This window comes from Strix aluco, chromosome Z (genome assembly GCF_031877795.1).
Source record: "Strix aluco isolate bStrAlu1 chromosome Z, bStrAlu1.hap1, whole genome shotgun sequence".
Classification (NCBI taxonomy): Eukaryota; Metazoa; Chordata; class Aves; order Strigiformes; family Strigidae; genus Strix; species Strix aluco.
Genome location: NC_133971.1, coordinates 86,491,415 through 86,518,976, shown reverse-complemented (window position 1 = coordinate 86,518,976; position 27,562 = coordinate 86,491,415). Strand labels below are relative to the sequence as shown.

Below are 27,562 nucleotides of genomic sequence, written 5' to 3'. Positions count from 1 at the left end.
CAATACACTGCCAGTGTGCTCTTCTGCAAGAACTGAAGCACTTTCTCACTTTGAGGGGAAAAAGGACACCATAGTACCTTATGTCTGAGAATACCATCACAGAGGGTGAACACAGAAACACAAAAAATCTCAAGCTACCTTAGACAACTGTGCATAGGAGCAAAATGAAGAACTGATGAAGACACAAAAATAATTGCATTTAAGGAAGCTAAAGAGACTTTGTCTACCAGGAAAAAAAGATCTACTACTGGCCAACTGTAAGACATCTGTTTGAAAGCAAGAAGCAGGAGAGGCCACCACCAAAGCAGGCTGTCTCATCCCAGTGAATGAGTGAATGAACAGACTTAGTGAATGAACAGACACCACCACACCACAGATTCACTGTGGGGCAGGGGAGGAAACAATAATTAGGTCAGCATAAGCATCTCTGATACTGAGATGGAAACCAAGATTTGTTTTCACCACATACAAACAAAAACCTGAAACAAGACATAACCTAAGTGAACAGTTTATTTGAATATGGGTGTACTAAATCACTAACCTATATTCCCATGCAATCAGTAAAATACAGAAGACAGAGAGAAACGATGATCATTATAATACCACTGCTGTGCTTGGCTTAGGAAAAGAGACTGTCTACAGGATTTATTAGACTGAATGCTGCAGAGCCCAAAAGGTCAGCTGGTGATATTAATGGATTTTAGTTCAGGAAGGGCACTGAAAATAAACTGAGAAAAACAGTGTCAGACAAGTATGAGGCAAGACACTGTACCAGGCCCAAGGAGGAATGATTCATGTCTGATGGTCCCGGACACTGAAAGAAACAGAAGCTCAACCAAAGAGCTCTAACACAGCCTATTCTAGAAGAAAGCTTTGGGAAGCATGTGGGGAAAGGGATTGCAGACTGGTGATGAGGTTAGTGCTACCTGCTTTAGCACTACACGCAGAGTCTAAACAACGTGCTCTGGCAGGCACATGGTACTGGGTCACAGGAGTTATTTGATAGCCTGACCTATACTATGGCTTTGTTGACATGTTTTCTCCACTAAAGCCTGACAGACAACTTGTCAACAGCTGTAATAAAGCCGCAGCTATGCAGTAGAATTTACTAAGCTCAGGAAGAATTTTAAAATGTTCTAGCAAAGTAACTTGTTCACAGGCAGAAACTGCATCTCTGCTAAACAGCTTGCCAGCACAGCTGGAATAGCTTTTAAAGACATAACAAATAATACTCTCCCACTTCCCTTCTGTACAGAAAATAAAGTCTTACCCATCTTTAGAGAGCAAATGGTCTTCTCAGCAAAAGCAGCGTGTGCTACCTTCAAGTTTTACTGAAAATAACAAGCTTTTCTCAGTCCACAACACCTAGTAAAAGCAGTTGGAATGCAGCCAGTATACTCTGCATGTATTTAAGAGAACACTTCTTTGCAAAGAAGTTTCCCAAAGTGATAAACCTTCCTATCCTGTGAATCAGTGATGGATGTGTCCAAAAGCTGAGCAGATTCCCTAGCAGATACTCTTTAAAATGAAGAAAATTTACACCTACAATTTCATTCACTCCAACTCACCATGCTCAAAGTCAAACCAGTGAAGCAAATGCTTGCTTTCTATTGCATACTACAAAATGGACACCAATCCATTGCACAAGATTACACTTTAAACGTCAGAAAAAATAACGGTCAGGAAGACTACACCGGGTTTGAGCTGGAACTGATGGATTTACTAGTTGCAAGTGGCTGCTTCACTACAATGTCAATTTTATAGCGACAGATACAGAATAACCTCAGAGGGACCTTAAATTCAAAATGGCACAAGACTTCACCAAAGATGCATGGCATGTGCAAGTGTGAGGGGAAAGCATAGACACATTTCTACAGACTGTCTGTGGAAAGTGACAGATAATTGATCTGTGTAGAAGCTGAACAACATCTAATCCAGCCAAAGTCTTAAAATGTCTGGAAAAAACAGGCACACCATCGTGACTGACTGACTCCCAGTCCTACTGTTAGCCAGCTCCAACTCTTAATCCCCTGCCCCACAGATCAAACCAGTGATGGGGTCTCCTCCTATATTCTTATCCAGCTCAGTCTTCAATTCCACAGAGAGGAAGATGTTACTCCGGGAGTCCACATAACCCCTACAGCCCTGTTGGTAAGCTGAGGGCTTTCCTTGAATGAAGGCTTGGAGAATTAAGGGCATGCATTGTTCTCTTCTCTCACCCGGGCACTTTTCTCATCTTGTCTGACTCTTTACACACCTACTACTATCTACTGGCAGAGAGAGTATACAGCTACGTTGGTAGCAGAAATTGGATTCTGAGTAGATGTTAATATCAAGCTACAGATAATGAGCTCTTGAGAGTTACAGAAGAACCCCCAAGAGGGGACTGTGAAGGTTTAATTCTTCACAGAATTCAGTGCCCCTTTTTAAACACCTTTCTTCACTCAAAAAGAGATTTGCAAACATGACTGACAGAACAACGGTAGCCAGAGCTTGTGCAAAGAAGTACAGAAGAGGAAAGAGGGTGCCTGCAGAGACAGTGCCAGACAGAAAATGCCTCTGTGTCCTGACTGATCATCCTCTAGCTACAGCAGCCATATCCCTCACCACAGCCGCTCGGGAGCCTGTGCTGGATCACTGCTGGAGTTTCAGCCTGGCCTGGATGGTAATAAAAATATTCCTGTCTCTTTGCACCAAAGGCCTGATACAGGACAGGAAGGGCGCAGGACAGAACCCCAATGAATTGAAGTATTCTGGGAGGTGGTCTTTAGACTACTGCTGTAGATCAAAGCAGGCAGTGTAACTAAAACCAGCGCCATCTGAAATAGTTCTATTTCAGAACCCATAGTGCTGTGACATTACAATCACATGTACTGTAAGCATTTACAAAACACACTGCTGTGTAGGCCCTGGGCTACATTACAATGAATATACATAGGGATGGCATTTTCATTTTAAAAGCTTTTTCCTTCTAGAAAAAAGAGTTTCTTGTATATCTGCACTAGAGACCTAATGTTACATTAACGTACTATTTTGAAGTCCTACAGGTATAACCTTTCCTTTAGCTTCCTTGCTACTTTTGGTTTTCTATTTTTAGTTTTTTCTCAATTTTAGGGATGCATCAGACAAAACAAAGAGATCTTAACACACAGCACAACTTTCCTAGGATGACACAGTCAATATTTTCCACAAATAAAGAATGTAGATCTATGAACACTCATGCTTGAGCGCTCATACTGTCTGCTGACTACAATTATAGTTTATTTTTTAAACATTAAGCATCCAGTAGATAATCTAACTTCTTCTTTTTTGTTTTTCTCTTCTAATGTTCAAAAAAAGCTGTAGAGAAAACCACCTTCTGTATCTTCAAAGTTTCTGGAAATTTTACACCTCCAGGACTAGCACAGATTTAGCATCTTAGCTAAAAAGCCAACAGCGTCACTGTAGGATGTGACTAAGCAACATCCTTAGCTTGGCTGTCGCCATCAAAACTAAAGCTACCAGCCTGAGGTTCCACAGCCTGGCAAACATCTGCAGGGAACCAGCCTGGACACAATGCTTCAGAACAAGATATAAGAACCATCAGTCCAATTTTTCTGGAAAGATCTCTCATTTTTCACATGGACCGATAACTGGGAAACTGAAATACTGCATTCCAGCTGTCACTTTCAGAAAGCAAGCCAAGGAGTCAGGAGTTTGTGTCAAAGCTGCTCTGAAGCTGTGCACTTTGACAGGTGTCTTTTCTTAGGAAAAGCTGTACTGATGCCATGTGGGCAAGAGCACTTTTACTCTACTTCCATTTTTGTGCTAAGAACAGAAACTGCATGTGTTAGCGTATGGGAGCAACGTGTGATCCAACACTGTCATCTGTCAGTTTGCCATCATATGCCAGCCAGTGCTTGGTGTGTGCTAGAGAGACAGGCATAGGAGGGTTTCATGTACCAGCAGAATTCAAGATACAACCCCACTGCATCATGCTTAGTACATTTGATTTCAGTGAAAACAGTAAGGATTTTAAGAAGAGCTTAGCTAATAACACAAAACAGACTTCACAAAACAGGCTCCAGTGCTGAAGAAAAGATGGGCCTACATATAATTACAGGCTCCTCCCATTCCTATTTCAAAGAGTATTTTATTTCTTCTTCTCTGCAGCACCTTCACAGTGCAAGTGTTCCTTCATCTCTCTCTCCCTTTAACACCTACCTTCGTAATGAGAATTAATGTTAGGAAACCTGCCTGACAAAAAATGTAGAGAAAACAAACCAACACCAATCATCACAACAATGCACCATCAATAACAGACTGGGAAAAATTGTCTAATTGGAAGTTAACACACCAAATACCAACCCCACCAGCCAAGACAGTTACCTACCAAGCGATAAGCATCCCAGAAATAATGAATTACAAGCCTCATCACACCATGCATCCCTGCAATGCTGGGAATTGATTTTATGTGAAACAAACCCATTACCCAGCAGCTAACAAAGAGAGCCCTTTTTCTGAGTGTAGAAGGACTGTGACAAGCCAAGTCAGAGATCAAACAGAAGCTAAGTGGAACAGAGTTTCCACAGTTGAGCTTGCACCATGTTGATAGGGAAGACATGATACTAAGCATTAGGAGTAAACAAAACCCCTTGTAAATTAGTTTATGTTAATTTGAAGAGGCAGGCATTTTTGGGATGGAAGCCAAGAGCTACCAGTATCCAAGACAGGAAATAGGGATCACACAGACCATCTCATTTTCATGGAAAGGCACCTCGTGAATGTGGCCATGTGCTGGTTAGCAGCCTTCCTTCCCTTCCACCACGAATATGTATACAATTGTGCCGCCGTACCAAAATACGCAGAGTAATGTGTCTCGCAAAGATGTGAAACACTGGGCCTCGTCCCATCCTACAACCTCCCAGTGTTTAACCAGAGTCTGCATGCCATCCTGCCCACAGCAACTCCCTCTCATTAAGTCCTGTGCTGAACCTTTCCTTGGGTCTGTATTAGCACACAGCAGTTCTCATAACAAATGATTGCAGATGTCAAGCAGAGTCAAGACAGCTTGCTTGACCCTGCAATGGTTATTCAAACAGGCTGGTGAGAGGAGGAAGTGACTGACCACCTTCTCAGCTTCATGCATCCAATGCGAAGGGTGGGAGGTCATATATGACAGAGCTGGCCAACCTGCAGACCAAATGCTTCTCAGCTTTGCAACATAACCCCTATCTGACTTGTTATTAGCAGAGAGAAACTTGCAGCAACCAGAGAAACTGATAGGCTTTGGCAGAGCAAGCAGTACTCCACACAGCTCCAGTCTGTACCAGTTAGGTGCTGCCCTTAGCCTTGCAATGAGATGTGCCAAATGCAGCCCTTCGCTGGACAAGGCTGTCAAAGAGAGAAGGTTCCCCCACCAGAAACATTTGAGCTTTACAGAAGTTACTTTTGCAAAAAGCCATGGATGTGTCAGGTTCTGTGTCCCTGCTCAGTAAATACAAAACTGGTTATTGTCAGGGTGTGCACTCAGTGGACACCAGACATTAGCGTACTATCATCCCTGACAGACAGCTGATCAATAGTGCCAGTATCAGTGGCAGATTTGGAGCCTGAGGGGCTCAGAAAGTCTTCAGACTGCTTTCTAAGAACGGCTTCCCTTCAGCATTTAACAGCTGTACCTATCTCTTAATTTTGAACATTAGCAGATCAGCAGGCTTGTCTTGTCATATGGTTTCTTGGCAGATCACTGGTGGTTATCCTGGAGTTCAGCATAAAGACATCAAGAGCTAACATGACACTTATCTACACAGATGAACAAGACGCTCAAAAGCATGCATGCTGGTCAACCACACAACGTTTTTAAGGATTTCAAGCAAAGCCTGGCTTCACAAACCTCACTTCAGGAGCCTTCTCATACTGCCAGGTACTGGCCAGACTCAGAGGGAACAGTGCTCTCCTAGGACACCCTCCAGCCTGAACAGGATGAAAAAACATTTCATACAATGTATGCACTTCAAATCAAGCAAGGGACCTTTTCTTCTTTATTTCCTTTCAGCAGGGGATCGATCACATTTTAAAACATTTTTTTTATAGCTCCAGGGGCAGTTCACAATGACTCTTAGATCTGACCTGGAAAACAAACTTCTACCTCAGCTCTTTGGATGTGGAAAAGGCTGCCAGTCTCATCTCTCCCTGAGACCATGTAGAACTGAAGGCTTTTACACTGGGAAAAAGAAACAAGAAGTCCCAAGATGCTAAGGTTATTCTGTACTTTAAAGTATGGGATGGGAGGGAGAGGAAAGGCACAAATGGTAACTGTAATGGAACACAGCAGCACTCTTGGGCAAAATGGTGTTACTCAAGCAAATTAGTATGATAAACTCCAGCCAGCTTCTGAACTGCAAGATACAGACCAGGAGCTACAAAGCAGAAGAAAACACTGGAAATGCTGTACCAGACTTGTTCTGTCCCACTTCTGAGCCTGATGCCAGCATTTCCAGGCACATGGAAGAATCCTACACACCCAGTCACAGCAACAGCCCCTCACACACACAAGGTTTTGCTATGAGCTCCACTAGTTAAAAATCAGCTGAAACCCTGAAGCACAGGTTCAGAGTATTCTTTTAATGCAAATGTTAAAGCTCTTTGTGAAAATTTCCTAATTCTTGGCTGCTGAAGAAGGGAAGGAAACCAGCTTCCTAAGCTTACTATCGCTGCTGCACAATATACCATCCTATCCTGGGACAGCAGGGTTGGACAGGATGTTGGATTGGGTTCTGCTCACTCCATGTCCACGCAAACATGCATGAATGTGCCAATTCCACTTCTCCACTATTATCATGGGGCTTCTAGAAAATACTTAGGAGTTTTCTTTGTCTGCCAACAGCTTTTCCAAACTTGCTAATCTCACTATGCCCACTGTCCTCAACATGAATAAAGAGGGCCAGCCTTGTCACATCTGTTGCCTCTGATAAAAACATACATAACAAGTAGGCCATGCAACAAGTCCACATCAGTTTGTATGGACAGTTTTCTTCCCCACCACAAAGGTTAAAAGCTAAATAACCAAACAACAACAAAAACCAAGCTAAAAATATTTTCACAATTTGTCAACACTCCCATCATAAGAAAAGTGTTTTTCTTGCCACTGAGGGGTAATTTGAGTTTGTAGACGTTCACAAAGAGTCTTTCTGTCCACAAAACAATTATTGTGGTCTTAACTTTTTACAAACACCAGCTGCAACAAGAAACTGAGGACTGGTACATCAACTCTAAATAACGTTCAGTTTTATACACTGGAAAGAAATCTCAGTAGTATCTTTGGTGCCAACATGAACCTGCCAATAACCTATCCTCACCTGCTATCAAACGGATCTGTGTGAGCATTTCATTAAAGTTCTTTCCACCTCTCCAAACACTTCATATCCCCATCTCACACAATCAGATGCTGAGATGGAATTTGCTTACTGCAGGTACCAAAGGGAATAAACATCCTGAGTGAGTCAGCCCATTATCCAGCTTTCACTTTAATGCCAAGGTGAACTGTATTTCAACAGGTCCCAGGTTACACATAACAACACACCTTCAAGCAGAGAGTGAGGCAGACAGGAGTAAGGGGAGAGGAACAGACAAGGGAACCTCTCCCTGAGGGGGAACAGAAATGGGTAACACATTGAAGTGTTCTGTGGCATGCAGCTGTGGCACAACACATACACAAGCAAGCCTGTTGCATCAAAGCAAAGCAGCTACATGCTTATAATAAGTCTTGGACTACTTGGTGATGATCTAACATCTCCCATGGCTGCCAGCCATCTGGCCTTCCTTCATAAGTGTCATTTCGGAAGCTACCAAAAGCCCAGGACCACTCTACCTGCCCATTTACACAGCCGCAAAGTCCCGTGAGCATGCATACTTCCTTCTCTGCAAATATTCCCCAGGGTCCCATGTAGTAGTGTAACCATTATGTCAACCTCTTCAGAGCTCATTAACTGGCTATAATTGTGTCTGTGAAGCGAAAAAACATCCTGGTGTGAAAAGCACATGCCCTGGCATTGGGAAGGGGGGGAAATCAAACCCTCACAGATGGCTTTTTTTATGTAAATAATTTTATGCGAGCAAAACTAATTTGACAGAGATGTTTCTTTGCAAAACACCTGGACTTTTCACACGATGAGCATCTAACCGCAGTGTTGCACTGGGAGCAAGGGCTATAAAACTAGCCACGGAGAAGGTCCTGCAGCTTCGCACCACAGGTATTTCACACCCATCCCGGGCAGTTACCCTGTCCCTGGGGAGCTCCCAGACCGGGCTGCGCACGAACACCGCCTAATTCTTTCCCCCAGATCTCACGTATTTTGTGAAAGTCAGCTGAAACCCCACCAGTCCTCACCACCTTCCGCTGCCCCGGCATCGCCGCCGCTTCCCACCCCTCCCCGGGGCACTCCCGTGCCCGCCGCTGGAGCCACCGGCCCAGGCGGCGGGAAACACCCGCCCTACGCGCCCGCCAGGCCGGGATGCTCCGGGCCGCCGCTGCGCTCGGGGAAGCAACGCTTCCACCGAGGCAGGAGCGGAGCCGCAGCCGCCCGCCCGCCCCCGCCCTCCCCGCCGGCGGCTTCTGCCGCTGCTACCGACGGCGCCCGGGAAGATGCCGGGGGAGGAGGAGGGGGACAGGACGGAAGGGCCGGGCGGGCAGCCATGACCACGGGTCGCCCCGAGATGACACAGCAGCCGCCGGCTGGGCACGGCCCCGGGGCCCGGCGAGGATGGCGGCGCGGAGGGGGACGGCCGTTACATAACGGTCGCGGCGCGCGGGCCCGACCTCGGCACCGCCGTCCCCGCAGCACCGACACCCGTCCCCCGCCGCCGGGCCCCGCCGTGAAAAGGCGGCGGCGGCGGCTCCCGGGGACAGCGCGGCCCCGCCCGCCCCTCACCAGCGGCTGCATCTCGGCGCGCACGGCGGGCACCTGGAACCGGTCTATCTCCTCCATCATGGTGGCGGCGGGGCTGGGGCGCGACAGGCGGCGCGGGCGGGAGGGAAGGAGGGCGGACGGGCGCGGGGAGGCTCCTCAGGACGACGCCGCCGTCGCCGCCCGCCGCGGCTGCTGCCTCATCGCCGCCGCCGCTCGCCGCTGAGGTGACTCAGCCTCACCGCTTCCGGGTCCGGCCGCCACCGCCCCGCCCTTCTTTTGCATATTCATAAGGCGGGGCGGGGCCGCTGTCAGTAACGCCGGGGCCCGGATGCCCGTGGCCCCCCTCCCCCCGCCGCCGCCGGGACGTACCATTCCCTCCCCCGGGGGGAGCGCGGGCACTCCTGGGGGAGGGGGGACGGAGGGAATAGCCGGGGCAGGTGGCATTCTGCAGCCGGATTGGCTGCGCGCCGCTTCCGGCGCGTTGCCATGGTTGCAGCGATCAACTTCCGGCCGGCGGCTGTTCGGGAGGGCGCGGGGCTGTGGTGAGGAGCGGCCGGTGGCGGAGAGCCGCCATGCCGGCCAAGGCGGGCGACAGGCACCGGCAGGTAAGGGCCTGTCCCGACCAGGCATCGCAGCCGGACGGCGTCGCCCTCCCGTGTGACAGCGCCCTGGTGGCGTCATCACCGGCGCCGTGACGTCAGCGAGCCCCCCGCTACCCCCAATGGCGTCACTGTAGTGCCTCGTGCAGCGGGAGATGGCGGTTGACACGAGGGAACGTCGCCCTGCAGCCCCGCTGTGGCTCTGCCGCCCTCAGCTCCTGCTCTGGGTGGGTGCCACAGAGTCACTGGTGTGACGCCAGGCACACGGTGACATCACCGTTCCCAGCGCCACCACACGTTACATCACCATGCGCAGGCCAGCTGGCTTCCCTCCAGGGTGCCCCGCAGAGCTGTAACCCCGCAGGCCTGGGTGGGACACGGAGCTCGGCACAACCCCTCTTGGCACTGCTCACCGCCTGGTTACGTCTTGTTGCATCACCCTGTCCCTGCACTGAGGTATCTCAGTGTCACCCTGCCAGTGACACCCTGTGTGTTCTGTGGCATTTCTACGCACCCCATTCAGGCAAACCAGCGTGCCCAAAAGCCACAGCACCCCACGCTGTGTCACTGTGCTGTTGCAGCCCTGTGAGAACACAGATCCTGCACACATCATCATCAATGCCGTTTCATTACTGTTACAGCATATGACACTTCCAGAACAGATTTTAGTGCACTTGGGATGCCCCCAGTCTGCCAGAGAATCTTTCAGAGGTGCTGAGCAGACTGGTTGAAATCCCTGTTTTAAAAAAGTTTTTAAAAATTCTTTCGATTATACCTAGCTGTAACTTTTATCACTTTCCATTTGTTTTACTATTTGGTCTTAGTTCAGACAATGAACCTCACTGTTTATGTTTGGGCTCTGCGTGAGCAGGATGAAAGGCTCAGTCAAATTAATTACTGGATCTCATCTACTACTGGACTATCAAAGTGTTTGACTTAAAAGCAGAAGATGACCTGACTGATAAAACCCTTTTCATAACAGGTTTAGGTCAATCCCAAAGTATTAGATCTTTGGGGTGGTGAGAAAAGGGTTAGCATAGGTGGCCCAGAAGTGACCAGGAACAAGCAACCCTGCTTCCTCAGTCCAGAATACGTGCCAGAAAGCCATAACTGATCAAGGAAAGCAAAAGGAAAAAAAGAGGGACCAATGTGATGGTCCAGAGCTGTGAGGTGGTAGCTGAGTTTGCTGGGCAATCCCCAGTGGTCTGTGAGGGGGTCTGGACAGCAGGAGCTCTTTCAAGGAGGGAACAGCAACCCTTGCTGATCATCTGATCCCCATCTAGTTACCCAAGTGTGTTCCATCTTGTCTGTGGTTTATCCACACCACAACTGTATAGACTCTGTACAGAACTATGCGACTTCTGAGGCCTGAACTAATAAACTCTACTGAGTGTGAGCTGACTTTTCAGAGCCCGATCACATGTCCCTGGTCCATCAGCTGCGGGCTGGGGCCCAAAATCCAGAAGTACTGGCCCCTGAGGTCTCTGGGAGCCATCTGAGTGTTTCTGCACACATGGTAGGAGAGCCTGTGGGCTTTGGAGTAGGGAAGGGTAAGAGAGAGGATCGTTGTGACATTCCTAATCTTCTACCAAGAAGTACTAGTAATTATCAAGTTACAAACAGCTTTATAAAGTTTGCAAAGGGCACAAATTCAGAACCAGAAACCACATCCAGTCCTAGATAATGAAGATACTTGTGCTAAAATTGGAAAACCCATTAATAATAATGACACAAACTAAACCTGGGATGAAATGCTTGCTTTGAATTTCAGTTTCTACTATTTTTAGAATGTCCACATAAATATTTTCAATTATTTTCAGTAGCCATTATCTCAAATATTCTGAAATGGAGAGGCTTTGATTCACATGTTTTTTGAAAAACTTAATTAATGTGCTGTAAAGGCATTAATTCTATTTTAAAGCTCTTGAAACAAACTCTTAGGATTTTTGGCTTTTAACAAAACTTTCATTACAATAACTTAAAAGACAATAATTTTAACTTGTCCTGTATTGCCTCTCCTGTATTTGCCTTGAGCTTGTGAAATCTGATTGCTTCTATCTACTAGAATATTCTTGCAGTGGAGGAATTGTGCAGTTGACTAGCTGGCTCTGGAGTCCACAGGCTTTTGCCTCGTTTTCCCTGGCTCAAAATATAGGCCATATCCCAGTGGCTTTGGGAGTCCGGGCAATGGACAGCTGTGCCTTTGCACTACTCACTGCCCGATCAGGGCCTGATGATTCATATTTACTGAACCCTGATGGCCACTATAAAATTAATTGGTGAATCAAAGTCTAGATGCCAGTTCTTCACAAGAAAATATCTGAAAATAAGTGAGTAAGCTCCTGCACTTCTCCTTCATACACGTTTCTCCTCTCTGCCAGGGCTTGTAGTGAAGCAGGAAACGAGCCCACTACTTGCCGGTGAGGCTGGTTTTTTGGCTGAGCATCATTTCTCCAGGCTTTCTGTCTTTGTCATTGCGAATCCTACTCCAGCACTATGCTCCTTTCACCTGTTCCCATGCTTTTCATTCCTCTGTTTCCTATATATTGCTTTGTTCTGCTCTGCCTCCTAGGTTTTTCATTGCTGACTGCTTTCTCTTTGAAAATTTTCTTCCTGAGATTGTTCTCAAAGCTGAGATAGTTCCCTGAACACTACCAGGTCCTTCCCTTTTACTGCGTGTCACTTCCAGCCCCTCCTCTGCTTTCATGACAATGTTCTTCAAGTACTTTGTGATCAATTCTTTTTTTTCTTCTTCCTTTCCCTTACAGGTGGTGGTTGCCTGCCCTTCTTCTGTGCCTGTTTTGTATCTGCCTCCTCCTCTGATATCAGTTTCTTGCTTTATTTCATTCTTTTTTTCTTTATCCAGATGACTTCAGACTCCAGTTCAATCTCCAGCCACCTGATGTCTTTTTCTTTTTCTTTGAAAGAAACCTCCCATATTCCTGGGTGAGAATATGTCAAAGTCCAGTTGACCATCAGAGATAAAGTCTGTGGCCTTCCATACGAAACATCTGAGCCTTGATTAGAAGCATCTTTAGGCTCTTGTATATTTGTGTACATTAATAAGAAATGTGTTTCAGTGTTCAAAGTCTTAAAATAATTGGGTATGTCTGCATCTTTGTGTTCCTGGTGCAGCTTTGTAAATAATAATACTTATATATGCTCTGTACATCAATAACATCCTTCCTTTCAGGTCTGAAATGTGTTACGCACAATTGAGCTCCACAGCACTTTGGGAAGATGTAGAATTATGGAAAGGCATAAGCCAACATCCCTGCATAAGACTGAAGGGAATGGAAGAGCTAGATTCTGAGCTCCCCTGAAAATGACGTCTTGTGTGTGACAAATCGGACACTCAGAAGTTTAGTATTCTCTAAAAATACTGACCTGTGTGGCATGTGCATGGACGTGCAGAAAGTTGTTGATAGGGCAGGGAACCCCGTTAGCCTGGTGTTGGTCCCATGACTGGTCCCGGGTGGTGAAAAAAAGTGGTCAACAATTTTGAGATTATTATTTTAAACATGGTTACCAGGTATGCTGTTGGAGGTGTTGGTTCCAGATTTCCGTGTCTTTGCTTTGTGACTCAAGGAAGAGCCTTGTGTGAGCAGTGGAGAGCACCCTGTGCTGCTGTGTACCTCTGTGGCTGAACCCACCCCAAGGAGAAGCAAGATTTGGTTATGGTTTCTTAACTGACATTGCATACGTTTCTTTGCATTTACAGTGTGCAAAACCAGACTGACTGGTCTTAGCACTTAGGGTCAACCCCACTGTCAGCAACAGGTCACTTATGCAGTGTTAAGAAAGCATCTGAATTTGGACAGCAGGGTATTTATTGCTACACTTGACTTGTGGTCTTGAACCCACTGACATATAAGCAGTTTATTTGCTGTTCGGCAAGTTGTCAAAAAGAAACAAAGAGACCCCCTCCCCAAACACATTCAACAATCAGACACGTCTTACTTTTTTTGCCAGCAAAGGCTTTTAAGGTGCTTACTGGCTCTTAAACATGCATTAAACCATCCATGGAATATAAAATACACACGCGGTTTAGTGTCTCTCAGGAAACAGATTATAAAATGTATTGGCAAATAGCTCTCAAATTGGCATCCCTAGCGTGTGTAAATGGATGTCTGCTGCAGGGCAGGCTAGAAGTCAGTTTGCTTCCTTTGGCTTTGTTTCCATTCTATGCTTCTCTGTTCCTTGTGCTGAGTGGTGGTTTACTATGGAGTTTGCTAATATTCAAAACAAGAATAAAATCCTAGCAGGAAATTATTAAATGGATTTACAGAAATGTTAAGCTTAGCTCTTATAATGTCTCTCCCTCTTCCCATTAGAATCCTACAAGCATCTGTGTTCCTCTCTTTTTTTCAGATTATGTGTTAACCTCTGTGTGTGCTCCAGAGGAAGCAGGAATGATAATGTCTCTGCTCAGGAAGATGAAGTAAACTTAGCTGGAGCATTCTGTGATTGCTCAGTCTTGTAGTCTGTCTCATAGTGACAGCTAGAATGGGGAACAGAGAGGCTCTACGAATGTCTCTTTAATAATCTTTAAAAATATAGTCTGGGTTTGTCATTGCCCTGATGAGTGTTTCATTAATACATAATTGATTTTCAGCCCTTGGAAAATTTGCTTAATAGAAACTGACAGTTCAGCTCTGCAGACTAATCAACACGCATCATCCTTGCCTTCTGAGTTTTCTGGTAGTTTAGGATGGATCTGCAAATCCAGATCTACTCAGGTCACCTTATGCTTTATGCATAGGGTGAAATCTCACATTATGCAAGGAGTTACTGTATAGTGCTATGTCTGGCTCCTCACCATGCAGTAACCAGTTTCAAGAGCTAGTCTGGAGGGAGCAGTTTATTCTGACAGTATAGAAGAAGGATGTACCACACAGCAAAGGCTATAGTGAGGAACCTTATCCTGGTTGGCAGCACATGTGGTAGCATCATTGCATCTCCTGCTTGATTAGTCAGGACAGGTCCTGGATCTGAATGTGAGGGATGGACACATTTTTTTCCTGAAGGATTTCTGCAGTCACAAGTTCAGGTTCTTAAATGGATACTTGCTCTTGAGGGTAAATCTGCTTTCTAGGACACCAAAATGATTTATTTGCCATCACTGTCGCCACTGACAAGTCAGACGTTTCCTTCAGTGGAGGATGAACTAGTTGAAAAGTAGGGCTGTAGCAAATAGCTGGTAAAAAAGAACCAGACATGATTGTTTCAGGATTTGGAAGAAGCTTCAGAGCTTTTGCTGCTCAGTCAAGAAGACAGGTACTTATAGTCTTGTCTATTTTGTATAAATTCAGTTAATGAGTCTCAGATCAGCAATTAGTGGCTGTCACATCACCAACAAAAAGAGAGAGTAATAATCAGTGTGGATACAGTAAGCAAGAAGGACAAGACCTGAATTGATGGTTGAGTATGATTCTTTATTTTCCTTTTTGCAGGGCAAGCTGGAAACATATTATTAGGGTGTTGAGGACAAAACTTCCACTAGACATTGCATCTCTTTGATGCTTGCCTTCCCACTATATGCTTCTGGGATGCAGAAATAAGATAGCTCTTACGAAATGCCAGCCTAGTAGTCTTTTTTTTTTCATTTACAGCAATGTCCTTTGGAAAGTAGCCAATAGTTTCTTCTTATTTTAGTTTTCCTGTTTTATAACTCAAAAAAAAAAAAAAATTAGAGGAATTTCATTTGGAGACAACCCAAACATCCTACCTAAAAATACAATTAGAAATGCTTGTTGGATAGGTGAGCAACATGAAAACTTGGGAAGGATGTGATTTTTCAGCCATTTGCACCTCTTGATGGCTTGTCTGCATTAGATGGAGCTGTGGCAAGAGAAAAGAAGATTAAATGGCATTTAAAGCATCACTTTTCAGCTGTTTCCTCGCTTCAACTGTATTATCCTGTTGGATTACTGTATCTTTGCCGTAGTCAATAGTCAATTTGTCTTGTAGCATAGTTGATGTCTGGCCCAGGGAAGAATTTCTAGGTGCTGCTGTCATAAACACATCCTGGAACAAAGGTCCAGAAAAGAACAGTCACTTGAGTTCTCTAGATCCTTAATTTATGTATTGTGACTGTTATGGGCTTCTAATATCTTTTCGGTGTGGGAACTATGGTAATCTGTTCACTTACTTAATGTAAGACAGTCATCAGAGTAAAATGTATTTAGCATGCATAAATTCTCACTCTGGCATTTTTCGCTTTAGCAGTGGAGCACCTCCCAGGATGGTCAGAGTTATGATGGTAACCTGGAGGTGAGAAACTCCTTATAACTCCTTAATGCCTCCTACCCATTCCTTAGTTTCCTAGCAACAATGTTTCTTTTTTCTTAATACAAATTCCTCATAATAATTCACACTCTTCTTCTTGTTAATTATTATTATTAAGGGCAGAGATAGTACCATCATTTATTAGGAAGATTTAGGAAGCCTCTTGATTTGTTCTGTAGCAAGATCATCTTCAGTTTATATAGAATGTGCTAAAATAGAACTGTTTGGATTGAAATGGTCTTTGCTGGGTCTCTGACTTATGCTTGCATTAAAAAAAAAGACTCTAGGAATATTGACAGACACTCTGTGGAGAACGGCTTGGGGATATTGGTGGATGGAAAACTGACTATGAGCCAGCAATGTGCACTCACAGCCCAGAAAGCCAACCATGTCCTGGGCTGCATCGAGAAAAGTGTGGTCAGCAGGTGGAGGGAGGGGATTCTCCCCCTCTGCTCCACTCTCCCATCTGCAGTGCTGTGTCCAGCTCTGGGGACCCCAGTGTAAGAAGGACACGGACCTGCTCTAGTGGGTCCAGAGGAGGCCACGAAGATGATCAGGGGCCTGGAGCACCTTCTTTATGAGAACAAGCTGAGAGAGTTGGGGGTGTTCAGCCTGGAGAAGAGAAGGCTCCGGGGAGACCTTATAGCGGCCTTCCAGTACTTAAAGGGGGCTACATGAAAGATGGGGAGGGACTCTTTATCAGGGGGTATAGGGATAGGATGAGGGGTAATGGTTTTAAACTGAAAGAGAGTAGATTTAGATTAGATCTAAGGAAGAAATTCTTCCCTGTGAGGGTGGTGAGACACTGGCACAGGTTGCCCAGAGAAGCTGTGGCTGCCCCCTCCCTGGCAGTGTTCAAGGCCAGGTTGGACGGGGCTTTGAGCAACCTGGTCTAGCGGAAGGTGTCCCTGCCTGTGGCAGGGGGGTTGGAACTGGATGATCTTCAAGGTCCCTTCCAACTCAAAACATTCTATGATTCTGTGATTCTATGATCCTATGCTGAACAACATAACCAAAATACTAGTAGCAACTTACTGTCTGAACACTGTCCATGCCTCTAAGCCTGGGAGAACTTAAGTGGGGCAGAGAACCTAAAAAAACAAAGTGTGTGATAATGGAGTTGTGTATCATAATGCCTGTGCCCAATGGGATGAATTGAAGGTTGCCCCAGCAACCTTAATTCTCACATTTTCTAACTTATGAATGCTTCTCTTTGAGATGCTAATAGTCTGTTAACTTATTTTTTTTCCCTGTAGCTAATTATGTAACAGCAAAAATGTGCTTGAATTTTAGAGATGTGTGTGAAGGCCAGTCATTGTGGTGAGCATCTTGCTAGTGAATATGCAGTCATTATGTTGATTCACATTTATAGTTTGTTTTTTATTTGTGTTGTGGATGCATTTGTGATGTCTTCCATGTTGTACAAACACTGTGTGAAGTAGAGCAATGAAATAGTTGTCGGGGCAAAAGGATGACATCTTGAATAATAGTTTATGGATAACACATTGATACAGTAAAAAGAATAATGAGAGAGCAATGGCCATCATTCTAAGCTGTGGTGGCAGGACACCAACTACCTGGGTGCTGCTGAGGACTCTTTACAGCTAATCATAGCATCATGGAATACCAGGTTGGGAGGGACCTCAAGAACCATCTGGTCCAACCTTCCTGGCAGAAGCATGGTCTAGACGACATGGCCCAGCACGCTGTCCAGCTGAATCTTAAAAGTGTCCAGTGTTAGGGAATCCACCTCTTCCCTGAGGAGATTATTCCAGTGGCTCATCATTCTCATTGTGAAAAATTTTCCTCTCGTGTCCAATTGGAATCTCCCCAGGAGTAACTTGTACCCATTCCCTGTCATCTTCCCCATGTGACTCCTTGTAAAAAGGACATCTCCATCTTCTTTAAGCCACCTTTTAGATACTGGAACATGGTGATAAGGTCTCCCCTAAGCCTTCTCAAGGCTGAACAAATCCAACTCTCTCAGCCTTTCCTCATGCAGCAGGCTTCCCAGTCCCTTGATCATCTTTGTGGCCCTTCTCTGGACCCTCTCCAGCCTCTCCACATCTTTTTTGTATAGTGGGGACCAAAACTGAACACAGTATTCCAGGTGTGGCCTGGCAAGCACTGAGTAGAGTGGGATAATGACTTTATCTCTGCTGGTGATGCCCTTGTTGATCCCAGCTACATTCTAAGTATACTTCAGTTCCATGTATGACCTCAGTGGAAAGATTTAAATGTCCCTTACTAGGGAGTGTTCCCATACCCCTGGTATACTTAACACGAGCTTGAGATCATGGCCACTCTTTGGCCAAAGGTTAAGAGAAGCAGCATTGTTAGGGTTTGGAATAGTAACATGAACCCAGCATTTCTGTTTGCCATCCTGCAAGGTGCTGTAAGAAAAAAGAAACTTGTTTTGGTGGGGAAAGTCCAAACAGTTTACCACATTAACAAGGAAAAATCCATTGTGCACTAATTCTGTGTTTTGCACCACTGCTATTGGTAGCTTTCCAGGCATGTGGACCAGGGGGGGTTAGTTAAAGTTAAAGGCACAGTACTGATGGATGGTGGATTGACCATCACAGGCTGTCCTGGCTGTACTATTGTCAGATACTCTCTTTTCCCAGTAAGTGGAGCGCTAAGCTCAATTTTAGCAAAGAATGCTTGGCTTACAGGGCTTCCAGTGTGCCTGTATAGATTGTTTAATTGATGGAGTGCTTTGGGAAGTCTCATCCCCAACTGAGTCTCATGTGGTTTGAGATCCCTTTTTAATAGGCCATTAGCCCTTTCTACAATCCCATTTGATTGAGGGTAGTATGGGGTATGGAATACCCATTTAATTCCCTCTTATTTTACCCTGTCTTGCACTTCCTTACACAAAAAATGTGAGCCGTTATCACTTTGAATAACATCAGGAGTAGGTAGATTTGAGAACCAAAATGATAGCCCTTGCACTGTATTTTGCCCATCACCTTTCTGACGCTTAGACGCCACAACAAGCCGGAGACTACTTCCACTCCTGTGAGGATGTATCCATATCCCGTAGAGGATTTGAATGGTCCGATATAATCAATTTGCCATGTAGACCATAAATTTTTCCTTTCATTGATATGCAGAAGTGGTGCTTTGGCAGGATTATCTGCTTCTAATTTCAGTCTACACTGGGGACATTCTGTAAGAACAGTTTCACAAGTTTTTCTGTTTATAGGCCAGTCTTTACTTTGTGCAGCAAAGTAGAATGTGTCTTTACCTGTGTGGCCTGGGTTTTGATGTAACCATTCTCCCAATTGATAACACTCAGGATTTAAGAGGATTTTCCTAATTTTAGTTAGCTCATCTACCTTTTGATTCCACTTCGTGGCTGTTTGATTACCCTTAGGATGAGCTTTTACCCATCCCATCTTGAAAGGTGTTTTCCTGGCTATATCTAGTCATAACTGCCAAGCTCTGCTTCTCCAAACTGGGGATCTATTTACTTCCCAATTCAAGGTTTCCCACTGAGAGGACCACTGTGTGGCACCAGCCCACACAGCATAAGAGTCTACATATATGATTTTTACTCCACTCTGTGCTGCCAAAGCAACTACACTTATTTCTCCCACTTGTGCACTGCCTTCTATTGTTTGGTGGTGGTAATATCTAATGCAATGGCCTGATATTGCCATTTACTGTTTACCCTTTTTGCTGAAGTATCCATAAAACAAATGTTTTCTGTTGGTGTATCCTCAGTGAGGGGTGGTGAGACCAGAATGGGTGAAGGTTTAAAAGGCTGCTGTAATGCTAAAAGAGTCTGTGTTTATAGGCATCTGCAATTTGAAAACTTTACTGTTTCCTTCAATTAATTGCCTATTTTCTGCAACTCCTGTTAGGTAGGCATGCCATTTTCTCATAGTGGGTTTTTGTGCAACTCCTTTTGAGGGAGCAGTCCCCTTTAGGATTGCTTCTAGGTAATTAAATGGCCCTCTAGTTTGCACAGGTTGCCCCTGATGTATTTTCTCAACTTGTTTAACTGCTCAGACTAAAGATAAAAGTCCCTTTTCCCATTCAGAGTATCATTGTTCTGTTTCTTTAAATGTGGTTGAGCTAAACAATAAAGCCCATCAGGGCCAGTTTGAAAAAGGTTACAGTAGCGAGTTCAGTGAAACACCATTCGGCTATAATAGGGTCACAGTGGGTGTACTGGTCCCAGTGACTGGTATGTTTTTAATCCTCAGTTAGAGTTTTGACCACCTCTTTATGTTCTAGTTTCCACTCCAAAGGTTTGCCTTTCCATAAGAGTGAGTATAATGGATGGGAAATGATAAAAAGTCTGGGTATGTTCTTCCTCCAATATCCTAAAGTTCCGATTAATTGTTGTAACTCCTTCCTTGATTGATCCACCAAGTACCTAAAACTTTTAATCCTTTACTTAGTCACTGACATTTTCCAGGTGGAATCTCAATTTCTGCTTTATTTAGTGCTTGTGTACTGCTGCTGCTACTTCCCCCACCTTCTCAGGGGAAGTCCATCCAATCAGAATATTGTCTATGTATTGGTACAGTACATCTTGGGGGAGTGAGGCTGTCTGTAGAAGTTCAACAAGTGCAGCACGAGCAATTGTGGGTGAATGTTTATACCCCTGTGAGAGTCTGTTAAAGGTATATTGTATTCCCTCCCAAGTGAAAGCCATCTTCTCTTTATCCTCCTCCTTTAAGGAAACCATAAAAAACAGCTTTTACATCTAGCTGCAGTCCATGGGTGTGCAGCTGCTTGCAAAGTAGCTGTTAAATTTGCAATGTTTGGGGCAGCAGCTGTGAGTGGGGCTGTGTTGGCATTCAGGTGCCAATAATCAATTATTAAATGCCACCTCTGGTTAGACATCTGGTTTCTGAACTGGCTGGACAGATGCGTTATATGGGCAGTGGGTTCTGGAGATAATTTGTGTCTCCAAATCAGCTATGACTTCAGAAATTCCATTTTGTGCTGCAGCAGGGATTGGTTATTGCAGTACATTAGTAATTTTTGAATCAGGGAGTGCAGGGTTTGTGTGAAGTACCCGTGCTGTGGCCTCCTGGTTTCTGCCAGGGTTGGGACAGGTGTCTGAGCCAAAGGTCCACATGCTGCCTTTTGGAGGTTGCCAGGTTTGGCTGTTTAAAACATTGAAACCTAAAATATTTTCATTATGATCTTTAATTACAAAATGCCTAGCCTAGTTGCCATGCACTTCTCACCCAGGAGCCATCAATTGACCTTGGCACAACACTTGCTCCATTCCCACCAGTAATCTTAATTCTTTGCCATCTAGATTGCATGCCCAGCTTCTCAGCATCTTGTGTTAGTATTGAAAATTGTGCTCCTGTATCTATTAAAAACGTCACCAATTGTTCTTGAGGACCAACTGGAATTAAAATGTATAGGCCATCATCACTTATCCACTGATAAGCCTCCACTTTCCAGACAGGCAGGCCCGATTGCCATCCAGGCATTACTCGTTTTTTGACTTCATGTACTGCAATTGCTCCCTAAGGGGGAGAAAGGGGTTGTTTCCCTTTCTAGAGACTGGCAGTGCAGGAATTGAAATATGCTCCTTCCTTTCACCATTACCTCATTTCTGGAATCCATCAATCAGACTCAAGATAACACCAGTAGGCTGACCTTGCACTGCAGCTCTGGGTATGCCTATGGCTAATGCATTTCTCCATAATTCATTTCTCTGTTCTTGAGGTTCTGTTTGCAGGTTTTTATATTTGTTTACCTTTGATCTAGTTTCTGTTCCTTGTTTCAGGGGTCTTACTTTGTGATCTCCTCCCCAGAGCTTCAGGTTTTGTTTCAGCTGGTTCATTGTCCCAGCCCATTTCATGGCTGTCGTTAACAATGCCCATATGTAGTTAACTCTGCCCATATACGAAGTTGTTCGGGAGCATTATTGCCCTGGTGTTTGTTATGTTCAGTATCTCTTAATCTCATCCTACTCATGCAACTAGGTAGGGTTTAAGAATTGCCAGGGCTCTGCTAATCAGTGGTTTTAGCATTGCAAAATCTACTGTAGCAGATAGTGGGACGTCATAGGCCCTTGTTTGTGCATGGCTTGTATGCAAGTGGCTTTTGTGGCAGCTGTAAAGAGCTCACTTAGAGATTTAATGGGGATTGTGGCAGGTTCACCTCGCTCCATGGTGTCTATATTGTTCTAGTTTCACCTGATTTTCTGTTATATCTTTCCAGCAAATACGTTAATTGCAATGGATCCCAGGGTATGGTTCATGTAGTATATTGTGGATGACCACCCCGAGCTCCCACAGTTGTTTCCGTTTTAACAACAGGTCTGGATTCATATTCATGAGGATTTGTGGAGAACAAACGCTCATTTTCTTCTAGCTTGCTATCATTGGGATCTCCCCAGATATCTCTATCCCACTCTTCAGTAGATACCGTTAGTTTCCTCATCTGTATGATAATCAGGGGGGCAAGGAGCCTGCATAAGAATCATCTCAACCTTTTCTCCCTACTTTTGTCTTTTCTCTTTTTCTTCCTGTTAATTGCTTTTGCAGTTGTTCAATTTTTAAAGACAGCAATAACTCAGATGCCTTCCTACCCTCTAATTACTTCTCTAAGTCGGGCTCCTTCCTTTTTCTATTCTCCCTTTCTTGATATGCACCTAAAAATGTGCATATCTAAACAGTTACCTAACATCTTGTAGATAACTCGTTTCCCTTTTCCATCCTTTGTGCAGCCTCTAATTGCCTTTAAGTGGTGTTCAACGACTTCCCAATTATGCCAATTGACACAAGGCCATTCTTCTGGGAATCTGGGACTGGATTCACTCCATGACTCCGTAAATAATCAGTGATACCACTTGCCATCCTGCCGACTGCCAATTTGTCATGGATGGAGTGATGCAATTCACTCATAAGAGAGAAGTAGCAATATGTTTATTGATATGAAACAGTGATTTAACAAAGTTCAATAGTAAATGCAACAGTGGTTTAACAGGATTCAACGTCAAGGTTCATTTGATATTTATTGCATAGAGGATAGGGTCAGACAAAACTGTCAGGAAGACCCTCCCATTGAGTCACAGAATGGGCCCCCTTGCTTTCTAAACTCCTTCTCAGAGAGGAGTCTAGATTCATCTGGATCCACTCCTAGTCCCAGACTTGGTCAACAGTTCATATCTAAATGATTATATGTGCACCATCAATCCTTTATATCACTTAGTCAGAATTCCAAAGTTTAGCATGCCATTAATCACTTACAAAGAATCTGTTGCAACAAGGAATCTCTCAACCTTGAGAAGTAACCTTGAGAGGTGTCCCTACTCAAGGGGATGTCCTGGCGTGCCTCCTGCTGCCTTGCAGGAGAGCTCAAGGGGCCCTGAGCTGTCTACTATTTATGGAATAAGATAATTGACTCATAGTTGTATTTGCATACTGGCTACAGATGTTAGTTTCTTCCAAATTTGGCTCGAGGCAGACACTGGCCAGCACTGTGGTTAGGTGAGTGCATTGTTCTAATTAGCCCTTGGCTGTTGTATTGTTATCTGTCTCCACTGAATCCACTTTGAGTCCCGATCCAGTGTCAGGGGAGGTTTCAATATGATCCCAAGAGCGAGATTAAGACACAACCGAGGTCAAATGCTGTATACCCAAACCAGGTTTTTATTATTAAAAAGGTGAAGAGGGGTAGCAATAGGACAGAATAGAAGGAAAAGACATAAATAAAGCAAGGATGAAGGATAGGGCTGCAAGAATAGTCACCACCGTGGATCCAGCGGCGTCCTGTTGGTCCTCAGTCTTCAGTTCTTTGGTGGTGGGTGCACACGGATCTGGCTTCGATGGTGGATGCACACTGAGCAAAATTTTCTGCTGCCTTTTTAAGTTCATTGTATCAGCTGATTAGCATATCTGCTCACCTTTAGTTTTTTTTCCTCTGGTCCCACAGGTTTTGTTGCATCTGGCTTCAGAGCAGGAATGTTTGCCTCTTGTCAGTTCATTAGCAATGCATGCATGGGGTCTGGCCTACACAATAGAGCCACAAATGGCTACAGGATGGGGCCAACTCAGTACACTCTGCACCTTTGATGCTTGTCTAAAGAGCTCGGACAATGCAACCGCAAAGAAGTGGGGGGATGCATCCTTCAATACACTCCTCACAGGCCGCAGCAGCTTCTCTTGGAGGTTTGCACAGACACAAGCAAGCTTTGAGACAGTCATATGACATTTCAGTCTCTCACAGATGCAGCCATCACAACCAGACACATCCATTATGATTGCCGCTGGTGGTTATCACTTGAATAGGGTTATGGGAAATACAGATCAGGTTAGAGAGGGGTGCCTACAGCTGCACTCCTGGATTCTGTTTTCCCAGGTGCAAGACCTTACATTTATCCTTGCTGAACTTCCTAGGGTTCTTGTCAGCCCACTCTTCCAGCCTATCCAGGTCTTCCTGCAGGGTGGCTCTGCCTTCCACTTCCCCACTCAGTTTGGTATCATCAGCAAAATTCACCAGAAAAATTCATCAGGGTGCACTTGATCCCATCGTCCAGATCACTTATGAAGACATTAAACAGCGCTGGGCCCAATATCGATCCCTGGGGGACCCCACTTGTGACAGGGTGCCAGTTTGAAAAGGAGCTGTTCACCACCACCCTCTGGGTGGGGCCTGTCAGCCAGTTCCCCACCCACCACACACCCCTTGTCTAGACCGTAACACAGCAGCATCTCTAGGAGGAGGCTGTGGGGAACCATATCAAAAGCCTTGGAGAAATCCAGGTAGACAATGTCCACTGCTCACCCCACACCAACTGAGCAGGTTACTTTGTTGTACAAGGCGATCAGGTTTGTCAAGCACGATTTGCCCTTGGTGAATCCGTGCTGGATTTTCCCAATCATGTGCTTCATTTGACTTGTGACAGCCCCCAGGAGGATTCATTCTGTAACTTTCCCAGGAAATGAAGTAAGACTGATGGGCCTACAATTTCTTGGATCCTCCTTTAATCCCTTCTTGCAGATGGGGATTACATTAGCCTTCTTCCAATTTTCTGGGACATCCCCCAATCTCCACAACTTCTCAAAGATTATGGAGAGTGTCCACACCACGACATGAGCCCGGTCTCTTAACATCCTTGGTAGATAACATCAGGACCCATTGATCTGTAAGGGGTCAAGCTCCTGTAATAGTTCGTGTACCAACTCCTCCTTCACTGACTGTGGGTCTGTGTTTGCATCAACCTGGATTTTTGTTCCCAAGGCCTGAGGCCCAGCAGTGCTGGTAAAGACAGAGGTGAAGAAAGTGTTTAAAACCTCTGCCTTTTCAGTGTCATTGGTGACTAATTCACCTCTCCTGTTTAACAGTGGGCCAATGTTTTCCTTCTGTTTCTGCTTGCAGGAGCTTCCAAAAGAAATAGCAAAAGGACAAAGCACAGATACAGCAATAAAAGGGAGTGTCACGACTGCCTTTTTCAGCAAGTGGCACAGCTGTAGAGTTTGTGCTATTATCTGAATTAAGAGGCTATGTAAAAGATTTTGTATTCTTGACTGACCCATGCTTGCTCCCCACCTTGCTTCTTGTAATAGTTTTAAATAGATCTACTAGTTTTGGTGAGTGTTGCCTAGCGCTAATATTGCCAAAATACTAGGATCTTATCTCTTCGTGTTTGTGTAACCTTCCAGCTGGATTCCAAGAGTTTTAGGTGCTTTGGGATGAACCTTCTGCAGCATACACTGCAGTAGCACATCCCTGCAGGAATGATGCTTGCATCCTGAAGGTTGCCTTCTGCTTTTTATACTGACTTCTTTAGAATATTGAGTCAAGTAGAGCTGCAGTCTTTACTTCACTGGCCAGAGACCAGGATATCCAACAAATAAGATATTCAGCTTTTACGGTTGTTGAAGTAGGTCTCTGTACTGAGGGATGGTTCGTCTAGGCAGGAGACAAGAGTTTTTCTGAAGGACCCTGGAAGGAGCTAAGGACCAACACCTTCCTAGACTCTACTACCACCTGCCAGACAAACCTGTGCTCACCTGCTCCAGGTGTGGCTGTCCTGTCTTTGTGGAGCATATATGGAAGAAAGCTCAGGGCCTACATCGGTCAGTGTATGCTGATTCCCATCTTCCCTGTTCCGGTTTAGCACACTTTTGGAGCGGGCTAACTGTGTCTGTACTATGCAACACTTGGCCAAGGATCTGTGTGACAGCCAGGTAGCTCTAAGGCATAACTATTCAGGTTGGAGTCAGCAGTTGGAGTTTTTTTAGTTCAAAATACCAGAGATAGTAAGTACAATTTTATAACTGTCCTGCCAGTCATGTTCCTGCTCCGGGCTGTGGGGAACTACTTCACTTAGTTCCCAGAGAGCCCCAAAGCAAACTACCACGGTTAGGGAGTGGGGTCTGACAGTAAAGTAGGAATGAGGCAAATGGAGAAGGGTGCTAAATCCCACCAACTGATGCAATGAGACCGCTGCCTTGAACACCCTCTTCCAGTCATACACAACTGGATGTGGTATGCTCAGCTACCCTTTGGTAAAGGGTAAAAACATTCATGGAATGAAAGTTAGGACTTTCAGAGCCTGGTTCTTTTTTTAAATAGTCTGTAAACATTTTTACAGTCAGAATCTTCTTTATGGGCAAAGAGGAGGCACACCTTATATATATAAAACTAAGAATTTAATGTTAGTGTGCCTGAAATCTCAGTCTAAACTTTATCATCAGCCAGATGTAATTATTACAGAAAATAAGAAGTAATTCTGTGCAAGCCCGCCATTATTATTATTATTATTAATAATAATAATAATAACAATAATAATATTGCAGTTGCAATTGTTGCATGCAAGCTTCTCAGTTTCTACCCCTTTTCTGGTATTGTGCTCACTCTTCTTCTTGTCCTCTGGTTCCCAAGGTTGATGGTTTCATTTTGCTGTCGTTGGTGGGGATGTTACGTAAAGTTGTCAGTATCTGGGATCTTTCACTGGGAAGGATAAAATGTCCATGTTGATGATTTCTTCTTCACTCTAAGACCCACTTGGAGTTTCTTTTATATGTTAGCTAAGACACTTCCACATGTTTCTCTTTCTTCACTGGTCTGGTGTTCCACATTACACCTGATGTTACCATACATGATGCTTTTTAAGTGTGCTAGATACTATTATTTTGTTTTCTTTGTTACTCCTAAACCCAGCTTTTTCCAGTTTCCCTGTCTGCAGATCTGCATTTCTCTAACTGGCCAGTGGTAAGATGCTTACAGCTGTGGGGCCTTCAATGTCAAGCCTGTGCCCCATCTCTTAGCATCCCCTGCCTGTACTCCTCTATGCCACATTCTGGGTCTCTTCAGGGTCTCTCTGTCATAGCAGGTCTGTACTATATCTTTAAGTTACAGTTGTAAAACCATGATGGTACTGTACAAAGACATAAGAAATAAAGCAAATTAGCCATAGCCCCTGGTTGATTAGAAAAATTGTTCATGCTCTACCCTACAAACCCTTTATGGTGTGGGAAGCAGGGCAGGGTTTGTGCTGCTTCTTTCCAGTGCACTCTAACTCTAGCTTTTCTTCAGTGTCACTTTTGGATTTTAACACAGTTGCAAATATTTATTCACAGGTGGCTCTTTGGATTATGTTAATTGAAATCTGTGCAACTGCCAAAACCAATTACCCTCAGATTGCCTAGTCAATGCCTTTGCTGCAGGATAAATGCTTTTATAGACTCATTTACAAAGGGTAATAGTGAGTAGGCTTTGTTTCATCTTTAACATTAAGAGTTTGATTTTGATTTTGATTTGGATCTAAATAAAATTCTGCTCTGAAAATTTTGT

The 27,562-nt window shown here is 44.6% G+C and overlaps 2 protein-coding genes across 5 annotated transcripts in view; one reads left to right on the top strand and one right to left on the bottom strand.

Moving 5' to 3' along the window:
- FAM219A (family with sequence similarity 219 member A) overlaps window positions 1-9,153 on the bottom strand; it is a 106,127-nt gene extending 96,974 nt beyond the window's left edge. The window contains exon 1 of one of the 4 annotated variants that reach the window (XM_074813778.1): window positions 8,946-9,153. In XM_074813778.1, the coding sequence (XP_074669879.1) occupies window positions 8,946-8,972 (27 nt within the window). In that variant the 5' untranslated portion in view covers window positions 8,973-9,153. Of the gene's footprint in view, window positions 1-8,912 lie in introns of all 4 variants that reach the window. The other 3 variants (XM_074813777.1, XM_074813776.1, XM_074813775.1) reach the window with 3 other exon arrangements.
- Window positions 9,154-23,194: 14,041 nt separating this feature from the next.
- DNAI1 (dynein axonemal intermediate chain 1) overlaps window positions 23,195-27,562 on the top strand; it is a 152,661-nt gene continuing 148,293 nt past the window's right edge. The window contains exons 1-5 of the mRNA XM_074813687.1: window positions 23,195-23,250; window positions 23,696-23,737; window positions 25,884-25,953; window positions 26,651-26,677; window positions 26,955-26,980. Coding sequence (XP_074669788.1) covers window positions 23,195-23,250; window positions 23,696-23,737; window positions 25,884-25,953; window positions 26,651-26,677; window positions 26,955-26,980 — 221 coding nt within the window. The remainder of the gene's footprint in view (window positions 23,251-23,695; window positions 23,738-25,883; window positions 25,954-26,650; window positions 26,678-26,954; window positions 26,981-27,562) is intronic.